Source organism: Dromaius novaehollandiae, chromosome W, assembly GCF_036370855.1.
Source record: "Dromaius novaehollandiae isolate bDroNov1 chromosome W, bDroNov1.hap1, whole genome shotgun sequence".
In the NCBI taxonomy this organism is placed as follows: Eukaryota; Metazoa; Chordata; class Aves; order Casuariiformes; family Dromaiidae; genus Dromaius; species Dromaius novaehollandiae.
In genome coordinates this window covers 47,272,039-47,289,695 of record NC_088130.1, presented here as the reverse complement: position 1 = coordinate 47,289,695, position 17,657 = coordinate 47,272,039, and the positions used below count along the sequence as shown (strand labels likewise).

Genomic DNA, 17,657 nt, shown 5'->3' with positions numbered 1-17,657 from the left:
AGAAATACAATCAACGTAGAGCTTGCAGTGAACTGAGATGCAGGGAACTGACAAAATTAATAATTTAGTGTTAAAAGGTGCTATATTTTCTTTTATTTCCAAAAAATTAAGCTTCAGAAAGAAAGGTTCTAAAGGCAGTTACAGAACTTTAAATTAGGAAGTACTAAATATGCTATGCTATCCTTTGCCATAGTGAGATCTGTCTGTGCCAAACGCAGTCATGACACAGAGCCAAGTACTTTTCTAAGGAAAATGGCCCAAGAATTCAAAGCATGTATGTGCTGTTCCAGACACTGTCAAGAGCCAAACAGTTGAAAGAGATGAGAGGCGAAGTGTAACAAGGACTTCAAATGTGTTTGTCCAGCAGGAAAAAAATGATGGCTTCAATTTTGGGGCTGTGGTCCCATTCCTTCAGCTCAGCTAAATTAATGCTGCCCTGTCATTACCTTCAAGTGATTTATCTGTATTTTGCTACTTCTGTCTTGGATGTCTCTTTTTTTTATTATTATTTATTTTTTTTCCATGTCACTCAGCCCTCCATTGACTTTGCTTGATTTTTTCAAAAACTTGCTTTCCTATAAAATAAACAATTACTTATATGAAGCTGTGAGTCAAAACTGAAACGATGTGGTGATATATTTCAAATTGAAGCAAAAAAATAGGTTATTTAGATAACACGGATTTTAGTATATATAATTTCTGTCTTAAAATCCATTTCTGAGAACATGGAACACAGTGCATCTTACGCTATATTAGAGGCTGCTGAATACTCACAGTGGTTTATTTCTGAAATACTTTTTAACTTCTGCAGGAGGTCTTAGTTAAAAAAAAAATGTTGCTTGGCCATTATAAAGCTTTACTTAAACTATGCCTGTCCGCTATTATTTATGTATATTTGGTGGCACTTGAGTCTTACTTTCAGGAAAATGCCAACATATGGCATATTATTCAAGCATGGAATAATTGGTCCTGAGGCAAACTGTCTGTTTTTATATTGCCATAATGGGACTTTTTTTTAACAAGCCCGCTGGGTGGAGTCAAAACGTTGAGGCCATGTGACAGTTGATTGCAGTTACGTGTTGAATATGTTCTTTGCGTGTATAATGCTGGCTTTCAGCATGCAGCACTATTTCTACTGCAGCCCGTAAGACTTGCAAGTGTTTATTGACTCAGATCTGCTATTTCAAAAGATAGAAAGATCAAAATGGTCATCTCATTCTTCATGTTCTTAAAATTAACAGCTTTTGCAAAGCTTCATACAGCAAATTGCTATTTGAAAAATAAATTGCTTGTGTTCATTGTGGTTTTCAAATCTGTTCTTACTTATATATCATTAGGAATGCCCCCCCCAACATGTATATGAGGTGCAGCTAAAGAAATGTCTCTATATCTGTTTGCCCTCAGACTATTTAAAAATTAGAAGATGCCAAAGTATCTTGGTGGTTTTGTGTTTGAAATAATTTTTACATTTTCATACAATTTTTAAGATAAGAATCATCTTTTTGACTTCTGGAAATGTGCAAAAAGCATAAGATTGTGTTTCGTTTAAACTCAATATGCACAAAGCTTGGAAGAATAAATGATCAGTGCTGCGTCATCTGAGACCAGACTCTTTTTCTTTCTTTTTTAATCTTCTGCTTTGGCTCCCTCTTTACCCCTGAAGCCATTGTCCCAGACCTTTTATGTCAGCAGGGAATATAGTTTTCTAGTATTTCTGTCTAATCCAATATACTTTGATTTTTGCATGGCTATATGGACATGTCAGATTTATGAGCAAGTACAATAAACCTGGCTGTATGTATGTTTCCCAAAAATCCATATGTAGATAGCATCTTAATTATTCTTAAAACCTTACTTGCCATTGTAAGTGATACTGTTTAGGTGAAGATTAATTTGAAAACTAATAAAGCCATTAAAGCATCTTGGATGTAACTGTAGTTATCAATATGTAATCAGAGTTAAATGAGATGGCAGACTTGAGTCTTGACCATGTTATAGAGTGAGTATCAGTAGCAGGAGCATCTTGTGAACACACTTGCAGGTTTTTGTGTTTGCATTTTCTAAAGCCAATATTATCCTTTGCTGATTCTGTTTCATAGGTTGTGGTCTTTTAGCTTCATTTTCATAGTGGCTTGTTAAAAAAGATTGTTTGGCACGTTCCTATCATGGAACATTGTTCTGAAGCAAAACCAGACTTATGTAAATGTTTAAAATATTTAATGCATGAGTTAAAAATCAGCCAGTAAATTTGGTTGCTTTGCTCATCTGCAGTAGTTAAGTTTGTTACTGTATTGCTCTAGTAAAGTATTACAAAGGTCCCTCTCCTTTCTAAAATCAAATCAAATTTATATTTTCCAGAAGCAACAAGTAATCAAATTGTAGATTTGTTGGCAAAATAAATTGTCTGGCATTCTGGCAAAAATAGCAATCTCTATACCTGATTGCAGTCTGTAACTTAGAAGCTTTCTTTTCTACTTAAAAATTGTAAAAGCTCAGCAGCTACTTCTAAGTTATTATTCAACTTACACTGCTTTTGGCAGAAATGCTCATTATTCCTGCTTTTGGATTTGGAAACTTAGTGCCATAATTTGTTGCTTTGGTGAGCAACAGCTGCTTCTAGATGCTTTGCGGTAGATTGAAAGTCCAAAGAAAGCCTCCGGTGTTCTTCCTTCCCAACGTCTCATTGATAGATGGCGCAGTGCACGATGCATAACGTGTTCCAGTCTGCCCTGTATGTCATTCCGGTGACACTATTAGACCCCATAGGACTCATAAATATACATATATATATATGGGGGTGGAGGCAGTGCAAGTCTCTTAACAGAGGCCAGTTAAACATTCATAGTAAAAATGTAAGGTAAATAAAGTTAATTGTGAAGAACCTCACAGGAACACAGACGCTGGAAGGGGCAACTGGGGAGATCAAGTCTAGTCTTGTGCTACCTTAGGCAACCAAGTGACATCCATTTTATAAGTTCATCAAACTCCAACTAAAAATAGTTAGGAAGTTTTTATTTCCATGGTGCTTATTGGACAGCTGTTTCAGAACCTCACTGCTCTGATTGTTACAAATGTGTCTCTAAATTCTAGCTTAAAAGTATTCCTGACCAGTTTATACTAATTTGTTCTTACTGGAGTGTTGCCTCTGAGCATCAATAGTTCTTTTCACTTCCTGGTGTTTAACCTTATATATACTTAATGACAGCAGTCGTCCTGAATCTCTTCTTTTGCTAGACTAAACCCATGCATTTCACATGCATTTCCTAGCAGTAGTTCTGGCCTAAATGGCTGTTTGTACTTTTTTGGTCCTTCCTTTATGCCAGCACAACTGTTTTGAAGCCACGCATCAAATGGATGTTGCCACTGATTACCTGCAATCCCACTCCCTCCTTTTTTTTTGGTTTGCATCATTTTTCACCTGAATGCTGCTCTGGCACTTTTCAAAGTGTGGCCCTGCAGATAGCTATGCTGTCATCCTTGGTGGAGGGGTGGACAGGGACAGAAATGAGCAGCAGAGGGAGGAACAGGAGAGAAGAGGAATGCTGTAAGCCAACCCTGCTGCTGTACGTGGTGCTTATCCTTAATTCAGGCTTCTTTAGATATGTCAACAGTTGTGCACTGCAGAAAATCTGAGTGTTGTGTCTGAAACAGCACGAACTAGTGAGTTCACAGGACAATTTTACCCTGATTTTGGTGACTGCAGTATACACATAACTTTAGTTACAGATCTACTTTTGTTTATCCTTTTGTCTAATTTAAACTAAACCAACTTCAGATTTTTGGTCCAAGGTTATGTCTGGCTCTTCTGTAATGTCGCTGCCATTTACCAAATGTGAGTCTAAAATAATAATTGCCTCTTGTTGGTTCAGTTACTGTTTGGTGAAGAATGCTGTTGCTATTATATTCAGAAGTATCTGGTTCCTACCATTATTAATAGAATTTATTTTCCAGTTTATATCTGAGAAGTTAAAGTTTCCCTCGGGGTATGGTTCACCACAGTAGTTTTCTAATAACAACGCAAGCACAGTCCCAGAGCAGTTTTGACACAGTTATATTATTTCAGCTACGCTCTCTTTTCTTGTTTCTTTATACTCATTCATTAATTTTGCATTTGGCTTTGTTTCTTTCTTTCCTTCCTTCCTTCCTGAACAAACAAGACAAAGTCAGTGAACAGAGGCAGTATGTTTCATTACACTAACTAGTATAATTGGAAAAGGTAGATGAGCTTTTGGTCACAGAAGCCCAGTTTCAGGTCTGCAATGAATACAGATAACCATAAATATAATCAAAGCTAAACACAAGAACAGTTAGTTGCTCAAAGTGAGTTATTTAGTTCATATTTAAATTAAATACAAGGAAAATATATAAGGATATTATTATTATAAATAAAGAGATAAAGAGATTATCTTTGCTCAGGGGGTAATGGTAAGTATTGTTTTTTTGAGAACTCAAGGACCAGGATTTTAGTCCCAATACAATATTAGAGGATGAACCATGAGCAGATGCCTTCTTTACTATGGTAATGTATTATTACAGTGTATAGTAGAGAGAAGTATTAGCATAGTATTATCAGTTTTATTATGGTATGGTACTTGAAGTTTGGGGAATTTATTTCTTTACAATTTTATGTAGACAAAGAATATGAAATACTAAGCCATGAAACAAATGGTCAAGACTTCACCTGTGCATATATTTGTACTTGCTTGTAGCTTTTCATTAGTCTGCTGTGAGTTACATTGGCACAAAGTATAATCTGATTGACTGGTAGCAGTGTAACAACCTGTCTTTAAATGGTTACATGTGGTGATTTACTTCAAATGTTATGCCGTAGTTTTTGAAAGCAGTTTGAAAAAGGTAATTGCACTGTGAATTGGTTAGTTAGAAAGACTAACAGGTCTTTCTCAACTGTATTAATCTACATAAATGACTGATTCCTTGGTTCAGAAGGAGGACACAGGCTATCAGCATTTCAAAAATAGACAATTTCTGTTCTATATCAGTTTTCCATCTCTAACAGATATAGACAACCACTTGCTGACATTTATGGCAATTATTTATGAAGCTATCAAATTTATATGTATATTCCTTAATGCAGCTAGCCAACATATTAATAAAATCAGGTGGACCAGTCTTTTTTTGCTACTTTAAAGCAGTGCTCCGGAGCCATCTGGACCCTGCATTCAAGTTCTTGAAATCAGTGCAACTTTATTTTTTAGACTTGTTTGACAGGCTGAAATTAATATAAACAGTAGGTTCTGTGACTGTTTCAGTGTTTGCTTCTGATAATATATTGTTGGTCAGTGACAGAGCTGTGCTCTTTACTGTATTTCTAAAGCACATAGCACCATACCGGGTGAAGATAATGAATTACTCTTTTTCAAAGGCAACCTACCACTTTCTGTATCTGCTTCATATGCTGCACTATAGCATAGTTGTCAGCCTTTGCTTTTTTCAGGTTCTTGTTTTCCTGTACTTCTGCTTCATTTATATGTGAAACCTTGACACAGAGAGAAATCATATTTTTTCACCTTAATTTGGCACAATTTGGCACCCTTTCTGATATTATCCAAGGCCTTGAACCTAGTCTTGAGGAGGTTTGGCCTCAAGTTGTACCAGGGCTGTATTAACAATGTATGGAAGATGACATAGCACAGCCCGGAGGGAAGCAGCTCATGAAGTGCTGTCGTGTAACGGATTTGTACATTTGGGGTGCTGATGAGTGGGTTTTGGAGTGGGAGACAAAGGCGTTCTCAGAATGCTCGTACTTTTTAGGCTTCCTTTTGTTTTCATGAAAGCAGCTTCATTTCTCATAAACTTCTAAAGGAGATTCAAAATTTCAGCAGTCCAGTGGAGAAGCTGCTAAGACATTAGTCTCAGGTCTTGGCTGGTATCAGGGAGAGAGAGAATAGGGTGGAAGGAATTTTCTTTATTCAGGCTTCATTTTCAAAGTTTGAAAATTGTCAATATGCCGGGCATTGGTGTTTCTGTGTGCCTGTAGAAGCGAAAAGTAAACATTCTGTCTAGACTGGTATAGGAGGATTGGAAGAAACTGTGGTAACGAGGAAAAAAATCCTCATAATTAAATGTAAATAGGAATGTTGTCTTGTCTTGTATAAAAATAATCTTGGCAAGGCTATTTCTAGAAAATTTCTCATGTAGAAGAGGAGACTTTTAACAAAGAGTCTTGCCTTTAAACAGAAGCTCTGCATGCAGCCCTTCCCAGATTGGTGGCATTTTACTCTTGCTTTGTTTTTCCTTTAGGCCAAAATTGCCTGTCCTTTTATGTATGCTCCCTGCATTGTATGCCAAAACCTATCTGAGCATTTATGTGCACACCAGACTGATTTTGCAATAAAATTATACAACCACAGTGGCTAGTGTTAACAAAAATAGGTAATTAACATTAAATAACGTTAAGTAAATGTCTCTAATGGTGAGCTCTCTGTGTGTATTCTTATGTATTTTTAGCTATAGTCGAAGATCTTAACTTACCATACTTTACCATACCAACACATGCAGTTCTTTAAACTTGTGCAACTGAAATGGGGAGGCGGATAGTAAATCTCTGCCAGAGTTGTTCTTAGCAGCTCAAATGTTTAAAATCTCCCTGTTGCTTTTCTGAAGCTGCGAGCTGACCCTTCTGTGGTACTAAACACTACCAAGCAAATTTTACTCCTCAAATGCAAGCTCTCTTTTAATTATTGTAAAATTATTTTCACTGTCAGCTACTATTTTACATATAACTGAGGTGGTATTGTGTTCTCCAGATGGGCATTTTGACTATTTGGGTTTATGTTGGCCCTGCTTCAGCCAGCTGCCTGAGTCTATATCCTTCTCCTTCATACAACTAATTTGAGGTTTGTCTGAGCAGAGGGGGAGGTGGGGATGCCGGTACTTCCAATGCCAGTATCTTCTTACCTTTGGTTTGGGGTTCATTCCTCCAAAATACAACCTTTTTTCAAGTCCTATTCTCTAATTTTTCCACCCCCAGAGCTTCAGGACTGGTTTCTTTTATTATGCATATTTTGTATATGCAAATCCAGAGGCTTGTACACGGTATGCAGCCCTGTCTTCCTTTATAGACCGAAAAATGGTAACTGTGTTCAAATGGGGTATGCAAATTTGGAGTGCAGTTTACCGGTTGGATATAACAGGAAGCTTAGGAGCACTTCTTTAATGGAATTGGAAATAGCCACAAATTAAACTGACAAAACTTGCCTAACTTCCCCCCAAAGCGGGATCATCATCTGATGCTGCTGGGGATGAATGCAGGTGTGCTTCGGCATTATTCTGGAGATTCTTTTGATGCTGAAAACAGATTAACATGGAGAGGAGAAGGGGTTATGGAGGGGGAAAAAGGGAACAGAGCAAGTATACGAAGGGAGAAAAGATGAGCGAAGAAGAGCGAGTCTGGACTGGAGGTGACAGGAAAAAAGGCAAATCACTCCCTCCTTTCATGGAAAAAAAAGGTTTGGGGAAAAGGGCTGGTAAGTTGTAGGTAGTATTCTAGTCTCAGCTTGGTGTGCTTCAGTACCTGTTCTGCTCTGGCATCTTCGTATAAGTAGACCATAGCTTTCAAAATCATATAGCAGTGAGATGATCACCAGGGAGAAGGATCTTGCATCACCTCAATTATATGTGGAGACTTTGAAGGGATGATGGCAGGGACGGAGAGAAACTGCGTAGCGGTTGAAAAGCATGACCTCTTGAGTGGATGATCTCCACAAAATGAATGGGGAAAAAAACAGGATAAAGAGTGGGGAAAAGGCTGGAAAAGAGAAGACAGGATAATGTATGGGAGAAATGGTAAGAAAAGACAGAATAAGTAACTGAAATACACTGAAAGGAGAAAAAGATATGAAATCCTGGGGAAAAATGCAAGCAGAGGAAAGTTGATATAATTTTATGTCTAGCATTTTCTTTCTTCTGGTATTTCAGTGAACTGAAAGAAAATCAGGTACATTTTTTTTTAATATTGGGATTTCCTCCTTCAAATACCTGAAAAACAGCTGGGTTGCTTTTTTTTTTTTTTTTTTTTTAAACTATATGTGTGTGTGTATATGTGTGTATATATATATTCATAAAGATTAGTGAAAGGACAGCCTTTGCTTGCACAGCAGCAGAACTAAGACAACCCTTCTGTCTAACTAAGGCTGAAATATAGGTGATTTATATAACCAGGATTATTAGTATATAAATTACAATAACCTTTTCTCTCTTTTCTGGCAATAGAGTGAAACTATCTGTATAAAATCTGCAATGGTTAAAGGAGTAAATTTTCAAGGGAGTAACAACTGCAGCTTTTCCTCCCATGGTCCATTACGCAGCAAACATTCAGTACAAATATAAAATTATTTGTTCCAATGAACACTAGCAAACTATTTTTTTTCTTGTGTATGTATTGTGTGCAGTTCTTGGTTTTTATAATCTACAAATTACTGTGTGGTTTTTATTCTTTACTTCAAAAATGCAAAATAACTCTGTTTTTGTAGCGTTTCAGTGATTATGATTTTCTTAGACTGAATAGTAACTCAGATCTGTCTGTTTTCATAAATATCAAAGGTTTTATGTTTGTCTGCAAATATATTAGATGGTAGTTTGTTATCCTCTGGATGGAACAGGTAAAAGAGAGACCTCTGATTTATTTTAGAATGAGATTTATTTGATAAGGGTAAAAGCTGTGTATGGTCCTGCTGGCCAAACAGTGGCTCTAGAAAGGACTTCCATCTTGCTTCTAAAAATATCTTTTAATTATTAAGTCTGTTACCTGTTTTTTATTTATTATAAACTACCTTTTGAACTAGAATCTCGGTATGCAAAAATCATTTTTATACTTTCAGGGCTGTTGGGCCACGGCTTATATTGAGGATGACGTTAGGAGCCGAAATTACTAGCCAGGTCAAAGCCTCTTCCTACATTGCCTCACACCAAAACCTCCTGAGATGGGACCTGTCACCAGAGCAAATCAGAACAAGAACAGAAGAACTGATCAGGAAGACAAAGCATGTATATGACAGTGTTGGGATGCTTAGTGCTGAAGAAGTAACACATGAGAATACTGTACAGGCTTTGGCAGATATAGAAGTGGAATATGCAGGTTAGTGTGCCTTTTATGTGATTCTTTACTTAGCACATTTTGTCCGCCCATTAAAAAACATTGAGGAACGATTGTTACCACTTTACAATTCTGATCCATGCTGCTCTTGTGTAGAATATGTAGAGGTCTCATAAGGGTCCTACAGTCATTGCCATTTTTCTGGGAGTCTCAACAATATGTAATTTGATCATACGTAAAATTCTGCTACGTTATTGTAGAGGCAAAATTTAGGATTAGTAAAACTGATGTGCTGATCTTTTTGACACATCCAGAGAACTGCACTGGGCACCTGTTTTCTTTTTGCATGTGAAGCTCTACTGTGTACAACCACTAGGGGACAATGTGCAGCTGCATAAACTACAGTGTCTGTGATACATATAATACATTCAATACATTCTGAGTACATTTCTGCAGACACTGTAGAATCTGACTGAGAAAAGCAAGCCAAATTGAATAATGGAAAGTTTAGTAAATTCTTAATGGAGAAAAGGTCATGGATGAGTATGGAGGAATTTTTATATTCTCTTTTTTAAGAGCATTCTTTACCTGCTCACTATTATATTATGGCTTGCAAGTACTTGAAGAAACTAGGGAAAGGTACTCATGTCTAGATCGTTTTGAATGAATTATTAGGACATGCCAGCATATAAATGGAGTTTAATGGATGAACACAGGTCATTCAGTTAACTTTTGTCAGTCAGGTGAAATAGAAACATAAAAATGTGATTGTGGTGCCTTTGTTTGGAGAGGAAAAAAAAAAAACCCTGTCATTCTGCATGGCTCCCAAAAAAGTAGCATCTCTAACAAAATGTCAGGTTCTCCTAAATCTTTCAAAAATCCATGGTGGCAACGGAAGTGTTGTAAGCAAGCACCTTGGCTTCAAGCTCTGAGTCTTCACCTTGCAAAAATGAGCGGCCTGCAGCACAAATGGCTGTACTGTATGTAATATTAGTTTGTGCCCGAACTGTAATTCTGACTGGAGTTGTTGCTGGCAGGAAGACTGAATAATCTTCATCCAAGCAGCTTCCTCTTAGATTCGATTTTAAATGTACCAGTGAATTTGGTACAATTATTTGCAAGCCTTTACACCAAAGTAAAAAACTTCCTGCTTTAAATTATAAAGAAAATCTCTTTGATTCAGAAAATAGTGGCCATCAGTGGCCACATAACCATCCAGATTACATCTTCCAAGTGTGCTTTCTTCTCTACATGCCATTGCAATAGTAGGTCATATCTAATCTTTTAATGCTAATCTTCAAAGCTGTATGTGAAGTTAGCATTACTTAACTCTGAAACACCCCATGGTATATGATAAGGACATATTACCACCACAGCAGACTTCCATTAGAACCTCAAATTTAAGTCCCGCATGGCCCTTTCACATGCACATGAAAGTGAGAGTGCTACCCCGGTAATTGGAACTCATTATCAGAAAAGACACAGATTGCAACAGACCTTACGTTTCACTTGAAAGCTGCCAAAACTCACTTCATCATTTTGAACCATCTTGGCTTGATGACATGAGGAAAAAAGTTTCCTGTGGACTTCAAGAAGAACTGTTCGCCCATGCTTGCATTCCATAGGTTTCTAAACGGAATATCTGAGAAGATCTCAGTGTTTGATTTAAAAAAAAAAAAAAAAAAAAAAGCATAGGTTACCTAAAATTACAGTGCTTTACAACTTCATCGTAGGATTATTATTACTCTAAGTTTCTTTTTTTTGCTTTGAGGGGCAAAAAATTAAATTATAATTGGCTTGAAATAACTTAATTCAGCTCATCATGGCAATTTGTTCTTATTTTAGCACCTCTATTCAGTGTCATAAAGATGCAATATGCCTTTGCAAAATAAGGATTCATCTGATCTCAAAAGTACATTTAAAAACAATAGTCTAACTCAGCTTCTGACCTCTAGAAGTTCAAAATACATAGACAGCATCCTTTGCAGTTGCCTTATTGTTTCCCCTTAAATAAATAAGGAAAGAGAGGGCACTGTTTGACACTGTTCTGTCATGCCAATGTAAAAAAAATTTCAGGACAGATGGGCATGTTTGAAAGATTCAGAGCTTTTCAGTTTAAATACTGAAAGGGAAGCATCTGTGCCAGCTATGAAACAGTATCAGTCTTCTCTGCTTACAAATGGTTCAAAAATCATAGATCACATTTATATACATTTCAGTTGACTTCCTAGAAGTATCACAAGGATGAAACAATTAGACTTTGGTAATGGACGGTTTCTGTAAAATACTAGTTTGTTATAATGGTATGCAGTTTTATCCCTTTACCAATTCATTTTTACTTTAGCTGTAATCACTTCACTAGCTTCAGGGCTGATCTGAAGCTTCAGGTTTCTTTGGGTACTTGTTTCTTATGTTCTATTAATATTGGAGAGAGGGGAAATTACTAGAACAGTTCATTTGTAAGTACAGGTTCCTTATCCTTAAAGTGTCATCGCTTTTTATTTAAACAGTGGAAAGAAGCATGCTGGATTTTCCCCAGCATGTGTCGCCTGACAAAGAGGTGCGCTTAGCAAGCACAGAAGCTGATAAAAAGCTTTCTAATTTCGATGTGGAGATGAGCATGAGAGAAGACATATTTCAGAAGATTGTTTATTTGCAGGTAAATCACAAGGACATTACTGTGCATAACTTGTGGAAATGTAGATAAAATTCCAGCAGTGAAAAGAATTTATCTAAACAAGTTAGTATGTGCTATGTTTTTCAAAACACGCATCACTGCATTTGCTTCACCCGTTCCTGTACCAGTCAAATCTTTCCAGGGAGACACAGCTATCCAAGTGGGGACTGCAGTTCCTCAGAAACTTAAGCTGCCCTAGGCTGGTGTTCCTGCTGTTTGCCTCCCATCTCTAGGTGTGTGTTTCCTTCTCTCTCCATTGAAATAGCTTTGACATTTGTCTAATCTTCCAGTGAGCTGGTTCAGGAAGCTAGACCAGCAGAAGGAAACCCAGTAGGAAAAATAAAGTGAATTGTTTTCTGCTGGCTAAGCTTCCTGAACTGGTTTGCCCGGAGCACCACCAAGTGGAGAAGGAAAGAAAGGGGCAGTATAGCAATCTCTATTTTGATTGGCTTGTGCTGCTTTTGAATTTGAATCCAAGGTTGTGCTTTATCTCTGAAGTTGTTGAGAATTTAAAATTTTAAGTTATAAAAGTTATTGCTAGTAACATACAACTGGGAGTGACCTCCACAGTCTTCTGTTCCGATCTGCTGTTTATAAGGCAGCCACGTTGTATACTCCTTCTTACGTGTTGCTTAAGCCTCAAAATAATACTAAAACTAAATTGAAAGATATGTTTACTGTTTGAACAAGTTTCTATCCCTTTGCATTTTTGTTGCATAGTTTCCCTTCTAAACTGAGCACCTGCTTGGATGTTGTATTCTTCACCTGTACTGCTTATTTTGTTGCTCAAACAGAAAGAATGTTTGTTTTGGGGGTTTTGTTTTTGTTTTTGTTTTGTTCCCCCCCCCCCCAAATGCATCTACTAACATTTAATTATCATTTTTCAGAAGGGTAATTTAAAAATAATGCCCAGAAACTATTTAATGTGAACACCTGAAGCACCTGCATCTGTCCATGCTCCAAATGTGAATCTTCCCTTCCATCTCACCTACTTTTAAACTTCTTGTGGTGCTAATAATACATTGGAGCACTATTTCTTGGAGTCATTGTGCTTTTTGCAATGTTGACTGGGAGCCAGAGTTATGTTTGCAGCATCGTATAAAAGTACCTTCCAATACCACTGTCTTCTATTGCTGTGTCTTCTAGGTGCATTTTCAAGTGTTTTCCTCTAACTGAGTATCGTTTACACGTACGTGTAGGTATTTCATAGTCTCGTTTTGAAGACCTTTTGATGTATGTTGAGAAATAGTGCCTTATGTTGAGGGTTTTTTTCCCCCCTAATCTGTTGCTATTCATTAAATTTTGATATGCATTTATTACTTGCTGTGATTTCCCCCCCCCCAGTACACAGATAAAGTTAGAGATAATCTGTAATATCTGTGTATCTATCTATTTTTTAACTTAGAGGAATCTCTAATAGTACTGGTAGTGAAAGTAGTTCTAGTAGTGAAAACCAATTGCTATTATTCAGCAGTATTACTTTCTCTTAATTTTTTATATTTTTATTTGATGCTTTCGTACTTCATTTTCCTTTGCAGTAATATCTGTCTTTTATAACAATTACAATTGTTACTTAAATCTTCATTTAATTTTTTTAGGTATCTTTTTCTGGCTGAACTGCAGCATGCAGACATGTTTTAGTCTTAGCTTTCCAGAGGTATGACCTGCACTAAGATCTGAGCATTCATCAACTTCATAATAGCTAAGAAAGTAGTAACACTTTTTGCTATAGGAAGGCAGATGTGAAATTGCCAACAGTGCAAGACCAAGCGAGTCTTGCTACTTTCTGATCATAATACAAAATTCTTGCCTAATTCATCTTCTCCTGTTAGAAACTCTTAGTTGAAATGTCAGGTGCCAGGAGCAGATGAAAAAGGGTCCTCCACAAACAGAGATGTTCTGTTGAAGTCATTTTATCATTTTAAACAAACCAGTAAAACATTTTGATTAAATCAGGGGTTTTTTTGTAGCCTTGTTGAGGATGTAATAGTTGGGATACATGAGTTCAGTTTCACGGTCTTGGAGGGGGAGGGGCAGATTACAATACAATAAAGGGAATGAGGCCCCTCACACTCGGAGCTTATTTATAGTAGAGATAATCCACTACATGATGACTAAATCTCCTAGCTCTCAGTGACATCTTAAACATTTTTGCTCCCTTTATCCAGGACTAAACCTATAAAAGTTATTAACTGTTCATGATTCTTCTTGAATTCTGCTTTATTTAAGAATAGTTCATGGTGGAAAGTGTGTGACATATTTAAAAATGTGGAAATAATGTGGTTTTTTTATTTTCCCAACACATTGAGGGAAAAATGCCACTTAGGTTTGTTATTGAATGTGTTCCAAATCTTATTCTTCAGGAAACTTTTACTTTGGGGTCTGAAATTTTGAATAAAAGTGAATTTGGTAGTGCAACTATCCTTTTAAATGTTTTCACTCCTAACATCTGCACATGTTGGCTAGCAGAGGCTTGTTTAAGAATGTTGCCAGTCTTCTCCACCCACACGCCCTTAGGAAACTCGGCCTGATGTAAACAGCTGCTGCTGCGGTTTTTCTTCCTGATATTCTAAGTAGGTTTCACTTCTTACTCTGCCTCAAGACTTCTTCATGGAATGGGGTAGCATAGTTGTTCAAAAACAAATATAAATGGTATTTAAAATCATCAGCCATGACCATTTAAAAATTCTGTGAAGTTCCAAAATTTCATGTGTAGTAGTATACTCACAATTAGCACTTCTGTTGCAGTTGTTGTTCATCAAAGGAACAGTGAATGGCATGGAGCATCCTGAACAGACACAAGATGACTGCAGAGCACGCTTAGTTCCTCTGCCTGTGAGAGTTTATACAGTTGCTCATCCTTAAAGTCCTGACTAGTCCTCTTGAATGTGGCTGTCCTTGCCTCAAGCATGTCTGTGATGGAGATAAGCTTCCCAAAGGCTACTGTTAAGACTAGAAGCTACTTGATATTGCTGCCTTGTAAAGTGTATGCAGAGATGCACAGTAATCAGGAGGAGGAGGAAGAACCCTAAATTAGTTTTCTCCTTTCTTTCAAAAGAATCTCTTTCTCTTTCTTAGCTCTAGAAGGAGCCAATGTTCACTGGCTGTAAGGGCTTACAATTAGTATTTATGAATCCCCTCCTTCTGCCTAAAGTGTCTACTGGGTTCAGGCCCAAGAGATGTTCGGGAGCGTGACAGTTCCATTTTCAAATATGTCTGATGAGGGTGGGGGAATCCCTCACAAGACCTGAGTAACTCAGACTTTTCACAATCTTCTCTCCTTAGTTGTTACTTCAATAAAAGAAGTGTCTCTTTAGAGATCAGATGACTCACATTTTTTCAGACCCTTTCTGTTTCTGAGCCTTGCAACACAGCACAATAAAAATGTTAATGCAATGACAGTATCTACATTTTTCACCTCTATCATGTTGAAGTCACGCTTTTCCTATCATACCAATCTTAGCCCAGAAAAAAAAAAGGGAATTGTGAGTTGCCTAGTGGAAAAATGATACATCAAAATTCTAATTATTTCAAATATCAAATACTGTTTTACTCAATATCACAGCATTACTTGAGAATCCTAGACGTAGTGCTTGGTAGCATATGAACTTTATCAAGCTGCAGAATAGCAGGGTGTACTCTTTGCCGGAAGCAGAATAGGAAGTCTGAGAGTCGCAGGGAAGAGGATAATAGCATTCCTATTATTTCTTTGTGTTGGGAAGTATTCTGTATGGTTTATCTTACGCATTTATCACAAATAAGGCTTGAAAATGTGAGATTTGACTTGGGGAGGAGACAGGTTCCTCCCGAAAGGAAGGATATATCTTTTTACATCACTTTAGGAGAGCAAAACAGCAGAGGCCCAGAGCTGCAAAAAAATTATAGCCGCGGTGAAGAGTGCACCGTGTAACCGCAGTACTCGTACATTATTGACTTCGGCTGTGTGGTGACCTACACTAGTTTTCTCATCCAACTCTAAAAAAAAGTAATCTTTAAAAGAATTACCTGTAAACAGATAATATTAAAAAGAAAAGGTATTCTTCATCATTTGACTATGGTATTATCAGTAAACTAAGTTAAATCTGCCTAATGCTTTAGAAGAGTTGGTTTCCCACAAAGTGAAATGATTGTTGTCAGTACTTTTTTAATTGGACTGAAAAATTCTTGTGCATAGGTGTATTGTGCCCAATTGTACTAATGCTTAGCAGTTCTGAACTTCTGCCCTTCCTCACTGCATGTTGAGCAGGAGTGAAGACTTGTAACTATTTTCCTTGAAGAGCAAAAAGAAAGCTGAACTCATTCTAAATTCTTCCATGATTCTAAAAACCCATCTCCACTAATCTTTTATCCTATACATCTATATATAGGCTATATATATACATCTATATTTACACCTATACATAGGAGATCTTGCCACTGAGGAACACTGCTGAAGAATAGGACAATACCAGTGGTTATGATCACAGAAATACTGTTTAAAATAGGGAGTGGCTGGTTTTCCTCAGTCTCTACTAAACTGTATTAGCACCTGAGCAGTTTTCTTCTGCCTGTTCCAGTTGACCACTTGAGGTTTTGAGAGAACAGGTCAGTCTCTGTGTGATTATTCAGTCACTTGTATTTTGAACTTTGCTTTTCAGTGGTCGCAGTCCCACTGAGCTTATCCTGTGTTTCTTGTCAGTAGATACTTTTGGCTCCCAGCCTACAGAATGGCAGTGTATCAGCTTTCATCAAAAAAGGAGGTGGTAAGAAGCCACTTTAGTATTAGCTGTGTGTTAAATACATATCTAATTTTTTTTCTTTTTCAGAAAAAAATAGGATAAATTTGTCATCAGCTGTCGTCATCGTACTTCTGTACTCACTCAGGCTGTCTGCTTTGGCTGGACATTACATCAGACTTTGTTGTAAATTATGGAATATCTATGTGATTGCATTCATTCTGTTGTCAGAACCTTTGTTACACTTCACTAATAGATTTGATCACACCAGTGAGGCGCTGGCAAGAGTGGGCATCATTTATGTGTTGTGATTGTGTGAATTCTTTTTAAATCAGAGTTGGAAAAATACTTGTTTCAGAGTTGTTATTATTTTTTATTTTCTTCTAGGGTACAATTGGGTTCTTGTCGCTCATCCTCTCTGTTTAAGGGAGAGATAATTTGCACTGACAGGTCATTAGTTGACGGTTGTGTAACTCTAATAAAATTTGCATGTTTCAACATCCTTACTTTTCAGAGATGCCAGTCAAGAATTAATTGTAAGTAGGTAAGTTGATGAGAGGGTTGTTAAGACAAGTCAGAGCTGATTCCAACAGCTTCCAACATTTAAGGTGAACTTTAAAATACATCTTTTTTAACAAGTGCTATAACTCGTACCTTTTTAAAATTTTCACTTTATGATGGTGGAAGGTGAAGTTAAAATAGTTAGAGCATTATTTTCAATTTAGGACAACAGTGGTAAGTTTCCGAATTAAGTTGTTATGGTCCAGTTGGTTTGAATGGATGTTTCTTTTTAAGTTAGACTCTCACAGGATTGTTTTAGTGGTCTGTTGCAACCAGTATCTTGTCTTTTAATGTCAGTTGCTTTAGAAAATGATCGTTCAAGAATCTTCATAATGGCACAACCAGCCTTAGAAATACTGATTATTTGTTGTCAATGATTTGTTCTGAAAGGTGAAGATTTGTATGCTTGAATTTTATCTCATCTGATACTTGCAGTGAGCCCTGAAACCGTGTTTCCTTATGGCACTTCTGCAAGTTAATGATGTTGTAAGAAAGCTACAGAAAGAGCTTAAGTGCACTGTACTACAAACATAAAGGACTTGTCATTATGACAGCATGTAAATGCTTCTGTTCTTTTACTAGATATCACAGTCAGAAACAAGAAAATTGCTTTACAACTTTTTTACATCAATGAAAGAATATTATTTTA

The 17,657-nt window shown here is 36.9% G+C and overlaps 1 protein-coding gene across 1 annotated transcript in view; it reads left to right on the top strand.

The window, feature by feature from the left end:
* NLN (neurolysin) overlaps nucleotides 1-17,657 on the top strand; it is a 39,635-nt gene that overhangs the window by 3,181 nt on the left and 18,797 nt on the right. The window contains exons 2-3 of the mRNA XM_064499939.1: nucleotides 8,841-9,097; nucleotides 11,566-11,714. Coding sequence (XP_064356009.1) covers nucleotides 8,841-9,097; nucleotides 11,566-11,714 — 406 coding nt within the window. The remainder of the gene's footprint in view (nucleotides 1-8,840; nucleotides 9,098-11,565; nucleotides 11,715-17,657) is intronic.